At 38.3% G+C, this 23,775-nt stretch overlaps 1 protein-coding gene across 2 annotated transcripts in view; it reads left to right on the forward strand.

Moving 5' to 3' along the window:
* Positions 1-23,775, forward strand: part of ERO1B (endoplasmic reticulum oxidoreductase 1 beta) — a 95,625-nt gene that overhangs the window by 12,663 nt on the left and 59,187 nt on the right. For both annotated transcript variants that reach the window (XM_049868684.1, XM_049868685.1), the window contains exons 3-5: positions 4,476-4,559; positions 11,066-11,107; positions 12,687-12,769. In XM_049868684.1, coding sequence (XP_049724641.1) covers positions 4,476-4,559; positions 11,066-11,107; positions 12,687-12,769 — 209 coding nt within the window. The remainder of the gene's footprint in view (positions 1-4,475; positions 4,560-11,065; positions 11,108-12,686; positions 12,770-23,775) is intronic.

A 23,775-nucleotide genomic window follows, 5' to 3' on the forward strand; every position in this document is an offset into this window, starting at 1 on the left:
CTGCCAAAACAGTGATTTCTATTCTTGTTGCTGGCCCCTTGACATAAGAAGTCCAAGTCCAGGTAGCAGCTATAGTTTATGATTATAAATGAGACTTTTATTATGTCTCCTGGTGAAAGAATTCCCCTTTTGGGAACTAAGACCTCTAAAGCCACAGAACCTGAATTTGCAGTGATGGGAGGCACAGATTACTCAGGTTGGTTACTCGAGGGATGGTGGGTAGAGCCACTCCTGCTTCTGCCCCATGGTTCCTAGACCCATGTATTCTTCCTCTTGGGGACATGGCACATAATCAAAGGTTGTTGATTAAAAGTGTAAATTGTATCCTTGAAGATGAGTTCGATCCTCACAGTTGAGCTGGCTCATCAGCTGTGCCTTCAACAAACTGTTTAGTCATTCTTTTAGGCCCACAGCTTTGCAGTGATGTGGCATGTGATAAATCCAGTGGATCTCATGGTCATGTGCCTACTTCCATGCCTCTTTTGTTATAAAGTAGTAGATCACTGGGTTCGATGCTGATGGAAAAAATATTCTTTTGAATTCCTTCAGTAGTGTTTGTTGAGGCCCTTGGGCAAATCTGTACTCAGAATATGTATCTCTTCCAATCGAAATGAATCATTGTGCCTTCCAAGAAGACAGCTAATATATTTAAGTTGTCACCACATGACTAATTAGTCTCTTAAAGAGCTGGTACCATTTTGGGAACATATCATTTATCTTGGTTGTTAGTAGGCTGAACACTTCTGTAACAGCAGTAGCTAGATCAGCCTTGGTAAGTGGTAGTCTTTGCTGTTGGTCCAATGTATAACCTCCATCCTTGCTACCTACTCCTTTCATGCACCTATTTTGCGAGCACTGGAATTATTGGTGACAAAGCCTGACTGAGGTCAACTGGCCAGGTAATTTTATCATCCTGGTTGTTTGCTGCCTCTTCCGTGGTGGTTGTTACCATGCGATATAAAGATCTTCACATTTTACGTCCTCTCACATAGGTGGGCTAGAAATTATTTTCCTTGTGGAACTTACACTCCAGTGGGTAGGGACAGGCATAAACAACGAGCAAGATAAATAAGTAAAGTGTACGGTGTATTAGATAGTGCTAAGTGTTAATGAGAAAAATTGAGAAGAAAAGAATAATAGGGAGTGTTGGGAGATGGGAAATCTAATTTAAGATAACATGAGCAGGGAAATACTGAGAATGTGGCATTTGAGAAAGACCTCAAGAGGGTGAGAAAGGAAGCCACATGGATATCTGGGGAAACAGCATTCTTGGCTGAAGGAACAGCAACAGCAAAGGCTCTGAGACCATTGTGTGTCTCATGTATTCGAGGAACAACAAGGAGCCTTTGAATAAGGGGAGGAGACTAGGGGGAGCAGACCATGTAAAGCATTATGGGCCATTTCAGGGACTTTGATCTTTAATTCAAGTGAGATGGGTTGGAGGGTTTTATTTATTTATTTATACTTTAGATGAAGGTCTGCAGAACAAACTAGCTTCTCATTAAACACTTAGTACACATCTTGTTTTGTGACATTGGTTACCAACCCCATGACATGTCCACACTCTCCCCTTCTCAACCTTGGATTCCCTACTACCAGCTTTCCTGTCCCCTCCTGCCTTCTAGTCCTTGTCCCTGGGCTGGTGTGTCCCTTTAGTCTCATTTTGTTTTATGGGCATGTCTAACCTTTGGCTGTAGGGTGAACCTCAGGAGTGACTTCATTACTTAATTAAAAGGATGTCCGGGGGCCATACTCTTGGGGTTTCTTCAGTCTCTGTCAGGCCAGTAAGTCTGGTCTTTTTTTTGTGTGTGTGTGAGTTAGAATTTTGTTCTGTGTTTTTCTCCACCTCTGTCCGAGACGTGCTATTGTGATCCCTGTCAGAGCAGTAGGTGGTGGTAGCTGGGCACCATCTAGTTGTACTGGGCTCAGTCTGGTAGTGGCCATGGTAGTTGTGGTCCATCAGTCCTTTGGACTGATATTTCCCTTGTGTCTTTAGTTTTCTTTATTCCCCCTTGCTCCCGACTGGTGAGACCAGTGGAATATCTTAGGTGGCCACTCACCAAAGTACAATGTAGAACATTTTTTTTTTATAAACTACGCTATGCCAGTTGAGCTAGATGTTCCCCGAGGCCATGGTATCCACAGCCCTCGGCCCAGTAATATGGTCCCTCAGGGAGTTTGGATGTGTCTGTGGAGCTTATATAACCTTGCCTTGTATGAGTTGTGCTGGCTGGGTTGGAGGGTTTTAAAAGGATCACTCTGGTGGTTATGTTGAAGAGAAACTGTATGGGTGTAATGGCTGGGCAAAACCAAACCAAACCTGCTGCCATGGAGTTGATTCCGACTCACAGTGACCCTATAGGACAGAGTAGAACTGCCTCATGTAGTTTCCAAGGAGTATCTGATGGATTTGAACTGCTGACCTTTTGGCTAGCGGCTGTGGCTCTTAACCACTACACCACCAGGGTGGGCAGGGAGACCGTTAAAAGGCAATTGCAATAATCCAGGAGAGAAAAGATGGTGGCTTGGACTACAGTGGTAACACTGGAAGTGCTGAGGAGTGCTGAATTCTGAATATATTCTGAAGATAGAACTAATGGGATTTTCAGAGGTATTGTGTGGTCTCGATGAGAAAGAGGAATCAAGGACAATGCCAAGATTTTGGCCCGAGGAACTGTAATAATGGAGTTGCTCTTTCAAGCTTCTTTGTTTTTAGACGTCCTGACCCCTATGTCTAGAAATCTCTTTCTCTAGGAAACTCCTAGTCATACCCATTTTACATGTTACCTGAAGGAGGCCTTCCCTGATCTCTTATAGCCAGAGTTGACCACCCTTTCTGCTGTGTTATCAGTCTCTCTACTTATCTTCGCCAGTCTGTGTCCCTTTTGTACCTGCTCCTCTGTAATTAGGTATTGTTTACTTTGTTTAACACAGGTATTTATTGAGGTGCCTGTTATGTATCCTGGGTGCTGGTCTAGGTACTGGGAATAAAATAATGAATAAGGCAAAATCGTGATCCTTACAGTGGGGGATGTAAATAAGCAAACAAATAATATAATTTCAGGTAATGATAACTGCTATAAAATAATATAAAGCAATGCGTGTAGGTGCATATTGAGCACTACTTTAGAGAGTATGGCCAGGGAAGATTTCTCTGTTGAGGTGATATTTAAGCAGAGATCTGAGTTGCGTGAAGGAGTAAGCCATGAGGAGATTTTGAGGAACAGTAGCACAGGCGCAAGGAGAATAGCCAGTGTAAAGATACTGACACAGAAAGAAGCTTGATGTGTTCTCAGGAAAAAAAAAAAAAAAACCAGTATGGCTGAAGGAGAGTGGTAGGAGAGGAGGTCAGAAATGTGGGAAAGAGGCCAGATTATGAAGGTTGGGGAGCTTGCTAAGGAGCTTGGACTCAACTCTAAGAGTGATGGGAAGCCACAGGAATGTTTTGAACAGGGATTGATGCAATCCAGTTTTTGTTTGAAAGAGATAACTCTGGTTGTGTGGAGGATAGATGATATTAGAAGCAGGGCGACTATTGCGGTAGTCCAGGTGAGAGATAAGTGATGACAGTGGAGGTGGTGAGAAGAAGTAGGTAATGAATTGTTTGAAGGAGATGAAGAAAAGGAAGAAACAAGAATAAAACCTTAATTTTTGGCTTGGGTATTCCATTTGCAGGTCTTATTGAATTACCTGTTGCCCGTTATGTTTAGAATATGAAAATCTGGAGTTTTTACAACATGGTTAAAGTATCCTACATGATCTATCCCTTACCTACCTTTTCTCTCATTCCCTTGCACCCTCCCTCTTGCCCACTAAGCATCAACTAAGTTGGTGTTTTCCAATTTCCAGAACTGTCCAGTTACTTGATATCATCTTATCTAGGCAAATGACTTCCTCCAACTTTCATCCATCCTTTTTCAGCGTAAATATTACCTCCTCAGAGGTCTCCATCCCACCATTCCATTATTTTCTGTCACAAATCCCTGGATTTTCCTTTGTAGCACTTGCCACAACTTTTAATAAAGAAACACACGATTAAAATATTTCTGTTCCCTTCAGTAGGCTTAAGTTCCAGGGGTGGGAAGTGCTTTTTCTGCCTCTTTTTCCTCTAGAGTCTAGCACAGTGCCTGACATATAGTAGATGTTCAGTACATATTGAATGAGTGGATGCTTAAGAAAACCCTGATAAGTAACATTAAGAAACTGATACATATTAAAGTAGCCCTAAAGTGCATTTTAGTGTTCTTCATATCATCAGTGTACTTGAACTTGTATTCCTTTTTTGAAGAAATTTGGATGTCCCCAAAACTGCGATCTTTTAAAATTCTGAACTATATAGGTACAACAAGGACAGGGAGCTTTTCCTTCTTAATCACCACCAAATTACTATTGCCTCGTGCAGTGGAGCTTTAGAGAGCATTCCATAACTATAATACATGTTTACTAACATTAATTTGTTCATTCTCTCTCTTAAGGTTAATCTAAAGCGACCATGCCCTTTCTGGGCTGAAGATGGCCATTGTTCAATAAAAGACTGTCATGTGGAACCCTGTCCAGAGGTAAAATAAATAAAAATAAGATAAACAGGGAAAGTGTTCAGTTCTATGTGAAAATTGCTTTCTCTTGGACTTTAGGTATGCATGAACTCTATATTTTTGGCTAATATTGATGGGTTTCAGACTTGTCAACAAATTCATATGCTCTCAGCTCTCCTTTTTAACCAGATTATTGAAGATTTATTCTATTCTTGCCACCAAAATGGGTTTGAAGACACTCATATCTGGTATATTGGTAATTCGATGTAGAAATGTAGTCCGATGGAAAATCAGACCAATTCCAGGATTGAATGTACAATTGGCCAGCTCTTACTGAATCTTCAGCATGTTCATTGGCAAAGAAAATGATATTGAACTCTGAAGTTCAAACATATTTCAGGCTTGGAGTTAGGTCTTCACTTGATGTTGTTAAATTAAAAAAAGGGAGGGCGCTATGCTTATTGCCAAGGAATGCTGCATTTTAGACTTTTTACATCTGGCATAACTAATTAAATTCTTCTCCTTCAACAGTAATTAGTTGTAAGCTATGATTTCATTTCACTTTTTACCTTTCTTACCTAGTCAGTTACTCCTAGTGTGATTGTCCTTAAAAATAGGAAAAGACCATCTGGATCAATATCTTTCTTAAAGGGAAAAAGTGGGGAAAAAAAAGAAAAATTGTTCTTATTTTTATTTTCCCTCAAGAATAAAAAAAAAGAAAAAATTTCTTTTTTTTTAATTCTTGATAAATTTGCAAAAATATGTACATGCATACCTCGTTATTATCGCACTTTGCTTTATTGCACTTTGTAGATAATTGCATTTTTTACAAATCGAAGGTTTGTGGCAACCGTATTGTCAAGCAAGTCTATAAGCACCATTTTTCTAACAACGTGCTCACTTCATGTCTCTGTGTCACATTTTGATAACTCTCGCAATATCTCATACCTTGTCAATATTATTGCATCCATTATGGTGATCAGTGCACTTTAAAGTTACTGTTGTAATTGTTTTGGGGCACCGTGAACTATGCCCATGTGAGACTGTGAACTTTATCAGTAAACGTGTGTGTTCTGACTGCTCCACCAACCGGCCATTCCCCTGTCTGTCTCCCTCTCCTTGGGTCTCCCTATTATTCACTGAGATACAACAGAATTGAAATTAGGCCAGTCAATAACCCTGCAATGGCCTCTAAGTGTTCAAACGAAGGGAAGAGGCACAAGTCTGTCACTTTAAATCAAAAGCTAGAAATGGCTAAGCTTAGTGAGGGTGCCATGTCGACAGCTGAGGTAGGCTGAAAGCTAGGCCTCTTGCGCCAAACAGTTAGCCAAATTGTGAATGCAGAGAGAAAGTTCTTGAAGGAAATTTAAAGTGCTACTCCAGTGAACACACAAAAGATAAGAAATCGAAACAGCCTCATTGCTGATATGGAGAGAGTTTTCGCGGTCTGAATAGAAGAGAAACCAGCCACAACATTCCCTTAAGCAAAGCCTAATCCAGAGCACTGCTCTGTCTTCAATTCTTTGAAGGCTGAGAGAGGTGAAGAAGCTGCAGCAGAAAAGTGTGAAGCTAGCAGAGGTTGGTTCATGAGATTTTAAGGAAAGAAGCCGTCTCCGTACCATAAAAGTGCAAGGTGAAGCAGCAGGGGCTGACGTAGAAGCTACGGCAAGTTCTCCAGAAGATCTGGCGAAGATAATGGATCAAGGTGGCCATGCTGAAGACAGGTTTCCAGTGTGGACAGAAGAGCCCTGTACGGGAAGAGATGCCGTCTAGGACTCCCGTAGCTGGGCAGAGGTCAGTGCCTGGCTTCAGAACTTCACGGGACAGTCCGACTCTTTGGGAGGGGCTCCTACAGTGGTGACTTTTAGTTGAAGCCAGTGCTCATTTACCATTCTGAAAATCCTGGGGCCGTTAATAAAATAACTATGCTAAATCTACTCTGCGTATACTCTATAAACGAAACAGCAAAGCCTGGACGGCAGCACATCTGTTGACAACAGGGTTTCTGGAGTATTTAAGCCCACTGTTGAGCCCTACTACTCAGAAAAAAAGATTCCTTTCCAAATATTACTGCTCATTGCCAAGGTACCTGATCACCCAGGAGCTCTGATGGGAGATGTGCGAGGAGATTAATGTTGTTTTCATGCCTGCTAACAACATCCATTCTGCAGCCCATGAATCGAGGAGTAATTTCGACTTTCAGGTATTATTATTTAGGAAATATGTTTCATAAGGCTATAGCTGCCATAGCTAGTGCTTCCTTTAATGGATCTGGGCAAAGTAAATTGAAAACCTGGAAAGGATTCACCATTCTAGATAACATTAAGAACATTTGTGATTCATGGGAGGAGGTCAAAATATCAACATTAACAGGAGTGTGGAAGAAGTTGATTCCAGCCCTCTTGGATGACTTTGAGGGGTTCAGGACTTCAGTAGAGGAAGTAACTGCAGATGTGGTGGAAATAGAGAGAGAAATAGAACTAGAAGTGGAGCCTGAAGATGTGACTGAATTGCTGCAATCTCCTGATAAAACTTTAACAGACGAAGAGTTGCATCTTATGGATGAGCGAAGAAAGTGGTTCCTTGAGATGGAATCTATTCCTGGTGAAGATGCTGTGAACTTTGTTGAAATGACAAAAAAGGTTTAGAATATTACATAAACTTAGTGATAAAGGAGTGGCAGGGATTGAGAGAATTGACTCTAATTTTGGAAGAAGTTCTGCTATAGGTAAAATGCTATCAAACAAGCATTGTATGCTACAGAGAAATCTTTTGTGAAATTGATGCACCAGACTTCATCGTCATCTTTTAAGAAATGACCACAGCCATCTCAACCTTCAGCAACCACCACCCTGATCAGTCAGCAGCCGTCAACATCAAGGCAAGACACCCCACCAGCAAAAAGATTATGACTTGCTGAAGGTTCAGATGATGGTTAGCATTTTTTAGCAATAAAGTATTTTTTAATTAAGGTATGTACATTGTTTTTTAGACATAATGCTATCACGCTTAATAGACTACAATATAGTGTAAACACAAAAAAATTTGTTTGACTTGCTTTATTGAGATATTTGCTTTATTGTGGTGGTCTGGAACGGAACCCAAAATATCTCCGAGGTGTGCCTGTATTTTTTGTAACTTTTCATTTTGAAATAATTTCAGACTTAGAAAAAGTTATAAGAATAGTATGGAGAATTCCCATATTCCTGTATACTTTCATCCAGATTCCCTAAATGTTAATGTTTACCTCGTTTGCTTTGTTATTCTATTTATCTGTAACCCAAAAACCAAACCTGCTGCCGTCTAGTCGATGCTGCCTCATAGCGACCCCACAGGGTTTCCAAGCCTGTAAATCTGCCACATCTTTCTCCTGTGGAGCCACTGATGATTTCGAACTGCTGACCTTTCCATTAGCAGTTGATGGCTTTGACCACCTTGGCACCAGGGCTATTTATATATGCTTATTATTTTCTGAACCATTTGAGTGTAATTTACAGACATGATTATCTTTTACCCATGAATACTTCAGTGTATAATAATCTTAAAAGCAAGATTATTCTCTTACATAACCACAGCATAATTAACAACATTAGGAAATTAACATTAATATAAGACTAATGGTCATCGTGAGTTGGAATTGACTCGTTGGCGGCTGGTTCATATCTAATTTATAGACCTTATTCAGGTATTGCCAGTTGACTTAATGATGTCCTTTATAGCAAAAGAAAAAGGTTTCTAGCCCAGAATCCAATCTAGGATCATACATTGCATTTGATTGTCAAGTCTCTTTAGTGTCTTTTAATATGGAACAGTTCTCAGTATTTCTTTGTCTTTTGTTATCTTCCTTTTTTGTGAATACAGCCATTTGTTCTGTAGATTATCCCTCTTTTAAGGTGTTTCTGATGATTTCTAATTATTAGATTCAGATTGTCATCATTTTTGGCAGGCATGCCATATAGTGATGTTATGTCCTTCTTCAAGTGTCCTGGCTCAGGAGCCACATGATGTCATTACTGGTGATATTAATTTTGATCACTTGATTAAGGTGCTATCTGCCAAATTTCTTCACTATAAAGTGGGAAAATTCTTTGAGACTATGAAAATATATCCTGTTTTTCATTGTACCTTTTACTTAGTAGGTTTAACATCCTTGGATGATTCTTGTCTGAATCAATGATTTATTTAATAGTTGCCCAATGCAGGTAGTCCCTGACTTAACGATGGGATTCCGTTCTGACAATGCCATCCTAAGTTGATTCGTCTTTGCCAGCACTTGTCTTTTTATTTTAGCCATCCTAGTGGGTGGTATATCATTTTAGTTTTGTTATGCATTTCTCTGATGGCCAATACTGTTGAGTATCTTTTCATGTGCTTGTTGTGATTTGTGTATCTTCTTTGGAGAAATGTCTATTTGGATACTTTGCCCATTTTTTAAGTTGAGTTATCTTTTATTGTTGAGTTGTTAAGAGTTCATTATTTGGCTTTGATGCACAGTATGCATTTCTGCAGTGAGTTATCCTTCCTTAGTCTTAAGTTTCTAATAAGAATTAATAAAGGTGTTTATTTGTTGGATTTTTTTAATGGTATACAAAAAAGTATAAAGGTTAATATGACCCCCAAATAGCTCTACACCCAACTTAAATAATTTTCATACATTTAAAGACCTGTGTTACTTCCTTCTCAATCCTATTCCCTTTTCTTTCTGTCCCTTCATGTTGATTCGTTAAGTAATGTGAGGATTTTTGTACTTGTCTTTCTTTGAGGGAAAAATCATTAGACATTTTATATTGTAATCGAACTTTTGAGGATACGGAGTTAGAATTTGCATTCTGTGAGTTGAAGTCTGGTTTAAACATCAGAGTCACTTTACAAACTGCCTCATATTATTTGTATTAGAGGCAACAACCAGGTATATTCCATACTTCATTTTAGTTATTAGCTCAATCTTTCTCCTCAGCTTCAGGGGATATAAGGATTCTAAAGGATTCAGGTTCAAGAACAAGAGACTCTCTTACACCTTATTCTATGGCTTTGTAATGTATGAGTTGTTTATGATAGAACATAGATTAGAGCTGTCATTTTATCATTACTTTTTCATAATTCTTTTTTTGTGATGTTTTTTATATTATGATGTTCACCGGTGGTACCCCAATATTCCTAAATGGCCTGTATCTAAGATTTAAGTCAAATTATTGCATTTAGTATCACACTTTTAAAAAGCTGGTAAGGATTTTCATTTTGGCGCATTATCCTGTACTATTAACAGTAGTCAGAGTGTACTTTCGAGTAGTACTTACTCTGGGTTCCGGGTTTACTCCACATTGTTAGTTGAGAGTGTTTTGATTGTGACTGTCTAGATTTAACATATGTTTTATAATTTTTTCCCTTCTGCCCTCTATTAGAGGTGGTAGAAAACATTGAAATGATAAAATTTTGGCAGGAAGTAACATTTTTTTCTATATGACCTTTTTATTAGGAAAAAAATCCCTGTTATTATTATTTATATTCTTCAGCCTGACAGGAAAATATTTATTCTGAATATTTGGTTAAAAAATTTCTATGAAATGTAGAAAGTTTTTAATAGGTAATTTGCTATTACTTTTATAGCCCATAAATTCAAATATTAGAAGTCACTTCCCTGGGTTGATCAGAGGACCAACCAGGGCTTGTCTGCTCTAGGTATGATTTTTTTTTGTTTAAAATTACATATGATAAGCCACTAATAATAATTCATATATTTGATTTTTGAAGCCTAAAATGAATTATTGGCTCTGTGGAAAAGAAAGTTGGACTTATGTGTACTTCTTCATTAATAAACCCTAGAGTTTTCAGAGGTTAATTGTATGGGCAAAAAAACTGACTCTTCCCTTCTAATGTGAATCCAAAATTGCCAAAACTTTAAATGTCATCTTAGAGCAAAAATTAAAATTAAGTATAAACCCAAATCCAAACCCAGTGCTGCCAAGCTGATTCCTACCTACAGTGACCCATTGTAATCTTTATGGAAGCAGACTGCCACATCTTTCTCACACAGAGCGAGTGGTGGGTTCAAACCACTAACCTTTCTATTAGCAGCTGAGCGCTTAACTGCTGTGCAACTAGGGGTCCATAAGTATGCCTGTGTGTATGTGTGTGTGTATATATATATATATTTAAAAATTTTGAATTTGTAAAAGCTTCCTTTCTGGTGGTAAGAAGGTTTATGAAAATAGTCATTTTTTTTAAATCTGAAAGTGATACAAACTATTTGGAAAAAAAAAAAAAATACTTCATTGGGAGTTACTAGACCTGATTTTGACTCTCTGACTTTTCTATACTGTGATTTACAAGTCTGTAAGTTGGGATAATTCTTTACCTTTTACTTCAAGAGGTAGTGTAAAACAGAATCTGAATGTTAATTTGTTCCTCATGGAATAAAATACTCTGTGCGTGAAAAAAGAGGTTTTTTTTAGTGCGTTAGGCAGTGGCATTACAAATTTGTGAAGAAATCTAAAAAAAGAAAAAAACTTTTGTGTTGTTTTTCTTTTAAGAGTAAAATTCCTGTCGGAATTAAAGCTGGGAGTTCTAATAAGGTGAGTCACTTTTCTTCCTTGAATATTTTTGCTTTATATAGTAAAGCTTACCATTTACTCCTTGACAACGGTTGCAGTAAAAAAACCATAATATGGTTGGCCGGGAATTGAGACGTTTTGCCTCAGAATCCCAAATCCCTAATTTCTTGCAGCAAGCAGAGAGGTTGTACATTTTTGCTCCTTTACAATTAAATTATATAGCTTCTTTTAAAATTACTTCAGTTCTGTTTTGGGAACCTCTAGAAAAGCTATGAAGTGTAATTATAGTGTCAGATGAACAGGTGTTTCATCACCCAGGTATTTTTAGTCTTCTGTTTCGACTAGTCAACCTGTTATTTTCAGGATTATATTTTATAGGTAATAACTAATTATAAAGATATTATGAACAGAGTTCTTTCAAATAGTATTAAAAATATTCCTTTATTCAAGACTACCCTTTCCTATTATGAATATATCATGATTTACTTTGCCAGTAATGTATTTTTAGATGACAGTTTACTTGTAGTTTTTCACTATTGTATGTAGTAAAGATCATCGTACTGTCTCCCTCTACCTCCTTCTCATGCATTGTCTCTCCGTTTTCTTCTTTCTGTCTCCCCATGTGCCCTTTTTGTTTGTGCTCTTCTGTGTATTTTTATTTCAGATCCACAGTAAATAAACAGTGTGAAGACAGTTGAAACCCCCTCTGAACCTCTTCCCAATTCCGTTCTACTTCCTCCCTCCCCAGAGCTAACTACTTTTGTGAAGTCGATGTTGATCCTTACGTGGTTTTGTACCTTTATTACACATGGTATCCACAGTAATATATAGGTTGTTTTGTGTAAAATCTAAACATTTAAAAAATGATACTGTATTTTTTTTATTGCTTCAGGTTAAATTTTTTTAGTTTGTATTTTTACTCAACGTTATGGTTTTGGAATTTTTATCTCTGTTGACATATACAGATCTTGTTCACACATCTTAACAGCTCTGTAGCATTCAGTTATATGACCACGTCACAAGTTAGCCATTCCTCTTTTGGTGAACCTTTGTTTCCAATATTTGCCATTACAAACAGTGCTGCACTAGCATCTTTGTCCTTTGTGCCCTTGTGCACACATGTAGCAGTTTCTCTAGATATCTATCTAGAAGTAGAATTGCTAGGTCATAGGGTAGGTATGCCTATGTCAGCATTACGAGACAATACCAAATAACTTACTAAAGTGGTTGTACCTCTTTTTGTTTTTTAATTGTTGCTTTGGCATATGGTCTCAGTTGTGGGATTGCTGGTTCAAGGGTTTATGCATTTTTAAAACCTTGGCTATGTATTGTCAAATTGCTTTCCCAAGAGGATTTTCTCAGTTTACAACATCACCGGCACACCAATACTAATTGTTATATTTTTAATGTCTTTGCTTATTTAGTAGATGAAAACTTGTGCCTCATTTTAGTTTGCATTTCTTATATATATAAGGGATTTTGATAACAGGAAGTGTCTGCATTTAGTGTATATATCATCATTGACAGATTATTCTGCCAGTGGATCCTGAAATAAAGATAATAATAATTATTTTAAACTTACTTATGAACTTCCTTGCAGTACTTGAAAATGGCAAATGATACCAAGGAATTAGAAGATTGTGAGCAAGCTAATAAACTGGGAGCAATTAACAGCACATTAAGGTAGGTTTTAATCTCACAGTAGTAAGAAAATATTCTCTTATTTCGTTTATTCATATCAGAATTCTTCTATTTTCTTGTAATTTTTAAGAAATTTATTTTTCTTACAATTTTGATAAACCTTTTACAAATCATTAAATTTTCAACTAATACATTTTTTAAAGGAGAAAAAAGTTACTTTTTATCCAAAGCCCCATAATAGCTTTGCTCCCTCTTGGCTGATTTGCCCTTATATTTCTAGAATGTATCATCAGTAGTAAATCTATTAAAAAATAGAAATTTAGAAGATTTTTCAGCTAGCAAGGCTTTTTGGCTCATTTTTTCTGAATATTGTGGGAAAAGGGGCTTGAACCTCTGTGTCTTTTATAAATTATAATTCAATCTCTGTGTTACATTTTGAGTGATAAAAGTTGACTATTAATGTAACCATTACATTTCATAGAGCTTTTTTCTATTCGCTTTTCCTCATTAGTACTAGACAGAAACCTGATTTTGAGGCTCAGCATAAATAATTTATAAGTGATCTCAGATTATGCAATGTAAAATGACTGAATATATCTGTAGTTGGGGGTACAGAATAATACAAAAATTCTTTTTAATTTCCCTGTTTGTTTAGAATTGTTTTTGTGTATTATAATTGCTGAAGAATTATAATAAAATTAGCAGTCTTATGTATTATTTATTGAAGAAGAATTTTAACGTAGAAAAGTACAATGAATAGTAAGTACCCACATATCCGCCACTCGGATGATAATGTTGTTCACCATGTCTTTAGGAAATTAGAAACACTGCAGATAAATTTGAAGTCTCCTGTGTCCTGTTTTCAATTTTTATTTTCATCCCTTCTTCCCCAGAGGCAACTGTTGTCATGAATTTGATATATATCCAGTCCATGTGTTTTTTTCTTATACCACATATGTATATTTATAAATAGTACATACTTTTATTTTGTATACTCTTGTATAAATGATAAAATAACCGTACTTAACATTCTGCAGTTTTCCTTTTTTCAGTGCACGTTTTGCTTTCCAGATCTATTCTTGTTGAAACATAGAAATTTGTCTTATTCTGTTCCCTTACCAATGGATATGTAGATTGTTTTCAGTTTCTCACTTCTGTAAACCTTGCTTCCTTGAGCACCCTTGAATAATTTTTTTTTTGGTATACATTAGAAGAAAAATTGCTGGATTTTAAGATTGTCCATTTGCAAGTGCTTGGTTGTTGTTGTTGTGTGCCGTCGAGTCAATTCTGGACAGGGTAGAACTGTCCCATAGGGTTTCCAAGGACTAGCTGGTGAATTCAAACTGCCAGCCTTTTGGTTAGCAGCCTGAGTCTTAACTGCTTCGCCATCAGGGCTCCTGTGCTTGCTCTAGATACTGCCTAAAGGCTTGCCAAAGTACTTGTGTGAATGTATATGTGTATTGCCTCCAGCACTGCGAGTTTGTTTTGTTTTCTAAATTCTTGCCAAAAGTTGATAATTTTTGATGGATGTGAAAAAGTTTAATTTGTTAAGTTGTTTTTTTTTGTGTGTAATTGTTTAATTTCTATTTTGTTGCTTACTAGTGAGGTTGAACTTTTTTGCATCTATTTATCGGACACTTGAGTTTCTTATGTATTTAGAAATGTTAGAATGCCTATAATATGGCAAGCACTATTCTAAGGTACTAGGAAACTGTACCATGGATCAAGAGGCAGTCGTTCCAACAGAACAAGGGGATACTGCATGGTTTAAAGTCAGGAAAGCCGTGCATCAGGGTTGTCATCCTTTCACCATACCTATTCAGTCTGTATGCTGAGCAAATAATCGAGAAACTGGACTGTATAAAGAACAGGGCATCAGGATTGGAGGAAGACTCGTTAACAACCTGCGTTATGCAGATGACACAACCTGCTTGCTGAAAGTGAAGAGGACTTGAAGCACTTACTGATGAGGTGGATTACACCTCGATATAAAGAAAACAAAAATTCTCACAACTGGACCAATAAGCAATATCAAAATAAATGGAGACAATATTAAGGTTGTCAAGGATTTCTTTTTACTTGAATCCACAATTAACGCCCATGGAAACAGCAGTCAGAAAATCAAAAGACACATTGCACTGGGCAGATAGGCTGTAAGAGATCTCTTTAAAGTGTTAAAAAGCAAAGATGTTGCCTTGAGGACTGAGGTTCACCCTGACCCAAGCCATGGTGTTTTCATTCGCCTCGTATGCATGCAAAAACTGGACAGTAAATAAGGAAAACCAAAGAAGAATTGATGCCTTTGTGGTGTTGGCGAGGAATATTGAATATACTATGGACTGCCAAAATAACAAACACATCTGCCTTGGAAGAAGTACAACCAGAATGCTCCTTGGAAGCAAGAATGGCGAGACTACGTCTCACATACTTTGGACGTGTTATCAGGAGGGACCAGTCCCTGAGAAAGACATCATGCTTGGTAAAGTAGAGGTTCGGCGAAGAAGAGGAAGACCCTCAACAAGATGGATTGACAACAATGGGCTTAAGCATAGCAACAATTGTGAGGATGGGGCAGGACCAGGCATTGTTTCGTTCTGTTGTGCATAGTAAACAAGTAAAGTACATGAGAAATAAGTAAAATGATGATGAGTGCTAGGGAGAAAAATTAAGCAGGGAAGAGGGATAGAGAAAGGGCTAGGAGTGAGGGGGCTGACAGTGTTTTAAAGAGAGTGGTGAGGGAAGGCCTAAGTGATAATAGGACATTTGAGCAGAAAGCTGAAGAAGATGAAAGCTTGAGTCATATGACTATTTAGGGCAGTATTCCAGGCACACGTAACTGTTAATGAAAATGCCCTGAGACAGGGGCATGCCTAGACTATTTGTGGAACTATAAGAAGGCCATTGTGGCTGGAGTACAGTGATTAAGATCAAAGTAGTAGAAAATGCTAGGGGAGGGGGTGAGGTAGAAATCTTGTAGAACCTTGAAAGCAATTATAATGAGGATTGCTTTTAAACCGAATGGGATGAAAAGTTATTGGAGGATTTTGAGTAGAGGAGTATAGGGTATGTCATGGAAGCCTGGTTATGTGATTACTGTAGTAATCCAGATAAGACATGATGGTGGTTTAGACCAGGGTGGCAGTAGTTGAAGTGATGAGAAGTGGTCAGGTTCTGGATATTTTGAAGACTGAACTGACAGGATTTGCTGCGAGATTAGATGTAGGGTGTGAAAAAAAAGAGGGGCTATGGATGACTACCAAGTTTAGGCCTGAAGAACTAGAAAAATAGAGTTACCATTTACTGAACTGAGGACAACTGCAGGAGTGGCAAGTTTGATGGAAACTTAGAGTTTAATTTTGAACTTGTTAAATTTGAGCTTCTGTGAGATCCAAAGGAGCCCTTGTGGCACAGTGGTTAAGTGCTTGGCAGGTAACCAGAAGGTCCGCGGTTTGAACGTGCCAGCTGTTCTGTGGGAAAAAGATATGGCAGTCTGTTTCCGTAAAGATTACTGCCTTGGAAACCCTATGGGGCAGTTCTACTCTGTCCTGTAGGGTTACTATGAGTCAGAATCGACTCAGTGGCAATGGGTTTGGGTTTGATTTATGAGATATAATTGGAGATATTGAATAGGCAGTTGGATATACAGTAAAAACTGAGAACCAGAACTCGCTGAAATAGCCTTGTTTTTCCGAGTCTTGCAAGTTTTCTGCCTTTGATAGGGTGCGGTCTTACCACTTTTCAGTTGTTCATTTTAGTGGAAAATGTTTGAGTTTTTCTTCTCACCTTATACAGGTTCCCACCTTATACAGGTTCTGGTTTCCACATGTTTTACTGTATTAGTCTGAAGTTCAGGGGAGAAGTGTGGGCTGGAGATAAAATGGGGGAGTCATTCAACGAACAGATGATATTTAAAAATCATAAACCTAAATGAGATCACCAGGGAGAGTGTACTCCAGAAGTAGAGACTCCATGCTTCTTTATTTCATCCTTCTGATAGATTAATAAAATTTCTGATATTTTCCCACTTCTCACTTCCTTCTCCCCACTGCCCTTCTACTTCACACCTTTTGGTTTGGAAACTATGGGTTTTCTTTCTGTTCTTATACATTACATTCTGTTCCACATTACACCTTAAATATGAATTCCGATTATAAAATGTTCTAGTGAAATCTACAAGCTTTTGGCGTTACTACTCTTCTGTCAAACATGACAAAGATCTCAGCATCCTTAAATACCCATTAAACATCTCTCACCCTACCCTTTACCCAGCTTGTTGATCGAATCTAGTATTTTAGTACTGTCTTAAAAAATTGGTTTTTATAGTCAATAGGTAGTAAAAGTTACTGACGTTTTATCAGTTTCTGTGGAGTCCCTGGGTGGTGCAAACGGTTAAGAGCTTGGCTGCTGACTGAAAGGTTAGTGGTGCAAGTCCACGAAGAGGCACCTTAGAAGAAAAGACTGAGTGATCTACTTCTGAAAAATCAGACCCTGAAAATCCCACAGAGCACATTTCTACTCTGATACACATGGAGTCGTCATGAGTCAGAATTGACTTGATGGTATCTGGTTTGGTTTTGATTTGATGCCCCCCCCCCTTTTTTTTTTTAACATCCCACACCTTCAAACTAAGTTCACTTTTCTTACCATAGTATATCTTATAATAATCTTTCTGTAACAATTTCTGAGTGGTAAATTTTCTGTCATTATATTCATTTTCTATTGCTATTGTCATGAATTACCACAAACATGTTGGCTTAAAACAACAGAAACATATTATCTGATAGTTCTTTTAGGCCAGAAGTCCAACATGGGTCTGACAGGGCTAAAATCAAGGTGTCAGCAAGGCTGTGTTCCTTCTGGAGGCTCTGCAGCAAAATCCATTTCCTCACCTTTTCCAGCTTCTAGAAGCTGCCCACATTTTTTCATTTACAGACCCCTTCCTCTGTCTTCAGAGCCAGCAATCAAAGGTTGAGTTCTTCTCACATTGCATCACTCTTCATCTCCTTTTCTGCCTTCCTCTTCTAAGAATCCTTGTGATTATATTGGGCTCACCTCTGAGATAATATCCAGATTATTCAGAATCCAGGATAATGTACCTGTTTTTAGGTCAACTATTACAAGCTTAATTCCCTCTGCAATCTTAATTCCCTTTTGCTATGTAATCTAACATGGAAATCTTTGGGGGGCTATTATCCTGCCTATGATAGTCACTGTATGCCTGTAAATGTATTTATTTTTTCATTAACCTTGGAAGGTAGTTTATTTAGCTGGGTGTAAAATTCCAGGCTGATTTTTATTTTTCCTCAACATTTTGAAGGTTATTTCTCCATTGCCTTCTGGCATCAGTGGTTGCTGGCTAGAACTCTACTGTCAGTTTGATTGTCATTCTTTTGTAAGCTCTCTCTCCAGTCTCCTAAGATTTCTTTTAAACTAATACCCCTGACAAAAGAAAAAAAGTGTTTCTAGGGGTTGATTTATTTTAATTTATCCCGCTTGGTTCCTTGGAGTGTACTTTTAATTTTAGAGTGCCAGTTGTCATCCTACTCTGAAAAATTCTCTAGTTTCTCTTTGAGGAGCCCTACTGCGCAGTGGTTAAGCACTCAGCTGCTAACCGAAAGGTCAGTGGCTCTAATCCACCAGCTACTCTTTGGGAGAAAGATGTGGCAGTCTGCTTCCATAAAGATGATACTTTGGAAAGTTTATGGGACAGTTCTGCTCTGTCCTGTAGGGTCACCGTGAGTTGGAATCGACTTGATGGCAATGGATTTTTTTGGTTTTTTAATTTCTCTGTAGAAACTACTTGTCCACAATTCTCTATTTTTTCTGAAATTCCTGTTTGACCTATGTTGGAGTCTTTCTTTCTTATTTGAATTTACCTTTCTTTTTTGACCCATATCTTAATTGTACTGTCATACTTTTAATCTCTCTCCCTCTTAAGGTTCTCAGTGAATACTTTCACCGAGAGTATCTTCACCTTCTACTGCATCTGTCAGGTTTTTTTCCATATTAAAATGTTAAAATATATCATTTATTCTTTTTCAATTCCAAGAATTCTAATTGGTTCTTTTTTATATACTTACTCCTCACTTATCAACTGCCTTGTTATCTGACGTTTTGTATTTTTGACAATAGTAAAAAATCTATCTGACTATTTTGCACATTAAAGACCCCACTGACCGGAACACCCTCACCATGCACAGCTTGTCGAGAGTGTACAGAGGGAGGGACGGCACTGCCCCCAGGGTATTTAACCCTAGTCTGGAACCCACATGGCATCCCATGCTTCAGCTCCTGCCGGCTTGTATTGCCTCTCCCTCCTCTCAGCTCTCTCCCGACACGCCTCACCCTCTGCCCTGTGCTCACCTCCTCACCTCTTGGCAGGCACTGTTCAGGGGTGCTGTGAGTGGGCGTGGGCGGTGGGTGGCACTCACATCTGCAGAGCTGCCCCCTGGTGGAGGCCGACGCATACCACCCAGCCCACCTGCCCTGCTTCTCATACTGAGTGTACCGCAAAGCCCAGCTGGGATGCCAGGTGGCTGAGGACGCCCAGATAGCAGACCACAGCATGGATTCAGTTTCTGGCAGGCAAAGCAAAGGCGAGTCCGTGACCACTGCAGGTACAGAGTGGCCAAGGCTGCCCAGGTAGAAGGGCTAGGCTAGGGAGGAGTGGAGGCAGGAGCAGTAAATCATGAGTATTTGGCATAATGTTGATTTTTGCATAATGGCCCGGTCTTTGGAACCTAACCATGTGGATAAGTGAGGAGTGGGTATTATGTGACTTTTTTGCTTATTTTTCTACATAGTTCTGTTTCCATAATTTCTTGCTCTTTTTAATGGATGTTTTTCCTTCATTTATCTCTTCAACTATCCTGCATATATACTCATTTTAAATTTTGGGAGACTCTTCTAAAAACTAATTTCTCTGGAAGGAATTAATGTTTATTTTTGGTGGCCATCTTTTTAGCATTAGATTTCAAGTTTTTGAGTTTTGATTTGTAGTCTCATAAAGTCAGTGATTTTCATTTTTGTTTCTTTCATTCCCTCTTTCTTCTGTGCTTACTGTCCTTGGAGTTGTTTCGATCTGTATCCAGTGTACAGTGCAGACCCAGGTCACTTTGGGTGCCCTGCCCATTAGTAATAGGAGGACTTTGCATACATATTTTAGATATTGAACATTAGTCATTTAGTCACCGAGCCAACAGGCAGCTGCTTCACTTTTTGGTCCCAGGCTGAGTCTTTGTCTTTGAGTCTTCCCACCTTCTTAAGCATACAGCTTGCTATGCCTATAGCTCCAGTAAGTGGCCCAGAACATTTGTTTTTTTCAAGCCCACTTTTCCTGGCTTTAAGAGAGAAACTGACTCACATCTCTGTTTTACTCAGAGCACTTTTTGCCTGTTGCCCTGCAGGAACCACATTGTCAATCACCATTGCTGAATTCTGGACTTAGGGCCCCACCACATCTGTGGCTTCAGCCTCATTCAGTATTTTGCGTTTCAGTCTCTTTTCCATGGAGATGTTTATTTTGTTTTTTTGAACCCAGCCGTTTCTTTCTGGCGGTCTGTTGTATCATGTACAAGTGGGAAGTTAAAAAATGAAGTTCCTAGGCCATTTTGCCTAGCTACTTCTCTCCTTGAGGATTTTATATATGTATGTTTAAGTGATTTTCCAATTGGTCTATTAGCTGTAATTTTTGAGAACCAAGTATTGAGAATAGTTGAAAAGAATTTTTCACACTTAAATATGTGAAGAAAAGTTGTATTTATATTCAATTTTTTTTAACCTACACTCTCTTTGCTTTATTCTCACCAGTTTCTTTATGAAGAGAAATATATTCTTTTACACTAGTTAAGAGATGAGGTCATTAAAGTTGCCATCACTTCCTCTGTCTAGATTATAAAATATATCTAATTTCAGAACATTCTAACAAGAATAAAAATAACCTATTTCTAAAGCCATGCTTAAGGAATTAAAGATTTCTATTTTGAAATAAAAGATTTTTACCAACTTCTCCAAACTGAAGTTGATCAAACATGCAATCAAGATGCATTGATGATTACTGGTGATTAGAATGCCAAAGTTGAAAACGAAGAAGGATCAATATTTGGAAAATATGGCCTTAGTGACAGAAATGATGCCAGACATTGCAAGATAGAATTTTGCAAGACCAATAACTTACTTTTTGCAAATACCTTTTTTCACCAACGTAAACGGTGACTATACACGTAGACCTCACTGAATGGCATACACAGGAATCAAATTGACTATATCAGCTTAAAGAGATAATGGAGAAGCTCGATATCATCAGTCAGAACAAGGCCAGGGGCCAACTGCAGAAAGGATTGTAAATTACTCATATACAAGCGCAAGTTGAAGATGAAGAAAATTGAAACATGTCCTTGAGAGCCAAAGTGCAACCTTTAGTATATTCCACCTGAATTTAGAGACCATCTCAGAAATAGATTTGACACATTTAACACTAATGACAGAAGACCAGGTGAGTTATGGGATGACATCAAGGGCATCATACATGAAGAAAGCGAAAGATCGTTAAAAAGATAGGAAAGGAAGAAAAGACCAAAATGGATGTTGAGACTCTGAAACTTGATCGTAGAGTCGCTAAAGCGAATAGAAGAAATGATGAAGTAAAACAGCTGAACAGAAGATTTTGATTTTAAAGGGTGGCTTAAGAAAACAAAGTAAATTATTATAATGAAATGTGCAAAGACTTGGAGTTAGAAGACTAAAAAGGAAGAACATGCTCAGCTTTTCTGAAGCTGAAAGAACAGAAGAAAAAATTCAAGCTTCAAATTGCAATTTTGAAGGCTCATATGGGCAAAATATTGAATGACTCAGGAAGCATCAAAAGCAGATGGAAGGATGAGCTTCTTGGATCAGGTGGACAGTTGAGACTATGTTGGCATCTCCTGCCTGGAGGGGAGATGAGAGGGTGGAGGGGGTTAGAAACTGACGAATTGGACATGAAAAGAGAGAGTGGTGGGAGAGAGCGGGCTGTCTCATTAGGCGGAGAATAATTGGGAGTGTGTAGCAAGGGTATATGGGTTTTTGTGTGAGATACTGACTTGATTTGTAAACTTTCACTTAAATCACAATAAAAATTATTTAAAAAAAAAAAAAAAAGCAGATGGAAGGAATACACGGAGTCACTGTACCAAAAAGAATTGGTTGACGTTCAGCCATTTCAGGAGGTAGCGAAGGAAGAAGTCCAAGCTGCACTGAAGGCACTTGAGAAAATCTAGGCTCCAGGAACTGATGGATTACTTCTTGAGATGTTTCAACAAATGAATTCAATTCTGAAAGTGCTCATCTATGCCGAGAAATTTGGAAGATGGTTTAGCGGTCAACCTACTGGAAGAGATCCATATACGTGCCCATTCCAAAGAAAAGTGATCTAATGGTATGCAGAAATTATCGAACAATATCAATAATATCACATGCAGGTAAAATATTGCTGAAGATAATTCAAAACCGGTTGCAGCAGCACATCAACAGGGAACTGCCAAAAATTGAAGCTGGACTCAAAAGAGGACATGGAATGAGCAGTATCATTGCTGATGTCAGATGGAGCTTGGCAGAAAGCAGAGAATACCAGAAAGTTGTTTAACTGTGTTATATTGACTGTGCAAAGGCACTCAACTATGTGTATTGTAACAAATTATGGATAACATTGTGAAGAATGGGAATTCCAGAATGCTTAATTGTATACATGCAGAAACTGTACATAGAGGCAGTTGTTCAAACAGAATGAGGGAATACTGCATGGTTAAAATCAGGAAAGGCGTGCATCATGGTTGTATCCTTTCACCACACTTATTCAATTGGTATGCCGAGCAAATAATCAGAGAAGCTGAATTATGTGAAGAAGAATGCGACATCAGGATTGGAGGAAGACTTACTAACAACCTGTGATACGCAGATGACACAACCTTGCTTGCTGAAAGTGAAGAGGACTTGAAGCACTTTATTGATAGAGATCAAAGAGTACAGCGTTCAGTATGGATTACACCTCAGCATAAAACAAAAATTCTCACACCTGGACCAGTAATCAACATCATGATAATTGGAGAAGAGATGTAAGTTGTCAAAGATTTCATTTACTTGAATCCACAATCAACACCCATGGAAACAATAGTCAAGAAATCAAATGATGTATTACATTCGGCAGATCTGCAGAAGACCTCTTTAAAATGTTAAAAAGCAAAGATGTGACTTTGAGGACTTGCACCTGACTCCAGCCATGGTATTTTCAGTCGCCTCATGTGCTTTTGAAATTTGAACATAAGGAAGACTGAAGAAGAATTGATGCCTTTGAATTATGGTGTTGGCAAAGAATCTTGAATATTCCATGGACTTCCAGAAGAATTAACACATCTGCCTTGGGAGGACAGCCAAGATGCTTGCTCCTTAGAAGTGAGGATAATGAGACTTTGTCTTACATACTTTGGACATGTTATCAGGAAGGACCAGTCCCTGGAGAAGGACAGCATGCTTGGTAGTAGAGCAAAAAAAGGGAAGACCCTCAATGAGATGGATTTACACAGTGACTGCAGCAGTGGGCTCAAACATGGCAAGATTGTGAGGATGGCGCAGGACTGGGCAGTGTTTCATTCTGTTGTACATAGGTTTAGTATGAATCAGGACTGGCTCGACGGCACTTAACGATAACAAAGTCATGCTTCACCTCTAACTGAAGAATTATATGTAAGAGAGGGAAAGGGTGAAAGGAAAGTGGGTTTATGGCGCCTTGATTAAAGGAGGCTTCTCCAAAGCAATTCTGGAATTATTGCTTTGTTTATGCCCTGGAGGTTTGTACAAATCCAGAGCAGTTCATAATTGGTTGAGAGAAAGGTGTGCTTTTCTTATGTTAAGTGAGAAAAGGGCTTTGTGCAAGAAGTAGACAAGGAGACCTATGTGATAATAGCAAACAGTACAAAGAAAAATTTAGGATCTGAAAATTGATTCCATTAAAATTTTTTATACCTGTGTACCCTTGGAAAGTATTCATGCACCCTCTTGGATAATGTGTTCAC

This window comes from Elephas maximus, chromosome 24 (assembly GCF_024166365.1).
Source record: "Elephas maximus indicus isolate mEleMax1 chromosome 24, mEleMax1 primary haplotype, whole genome shotgun sequence".
Taxonomy (NCBI): Eukaryota; Metazoa; Chordata; class Mammalia; order Proboscidea; family Elephantidae; genus Elephas; species Elephas maximus.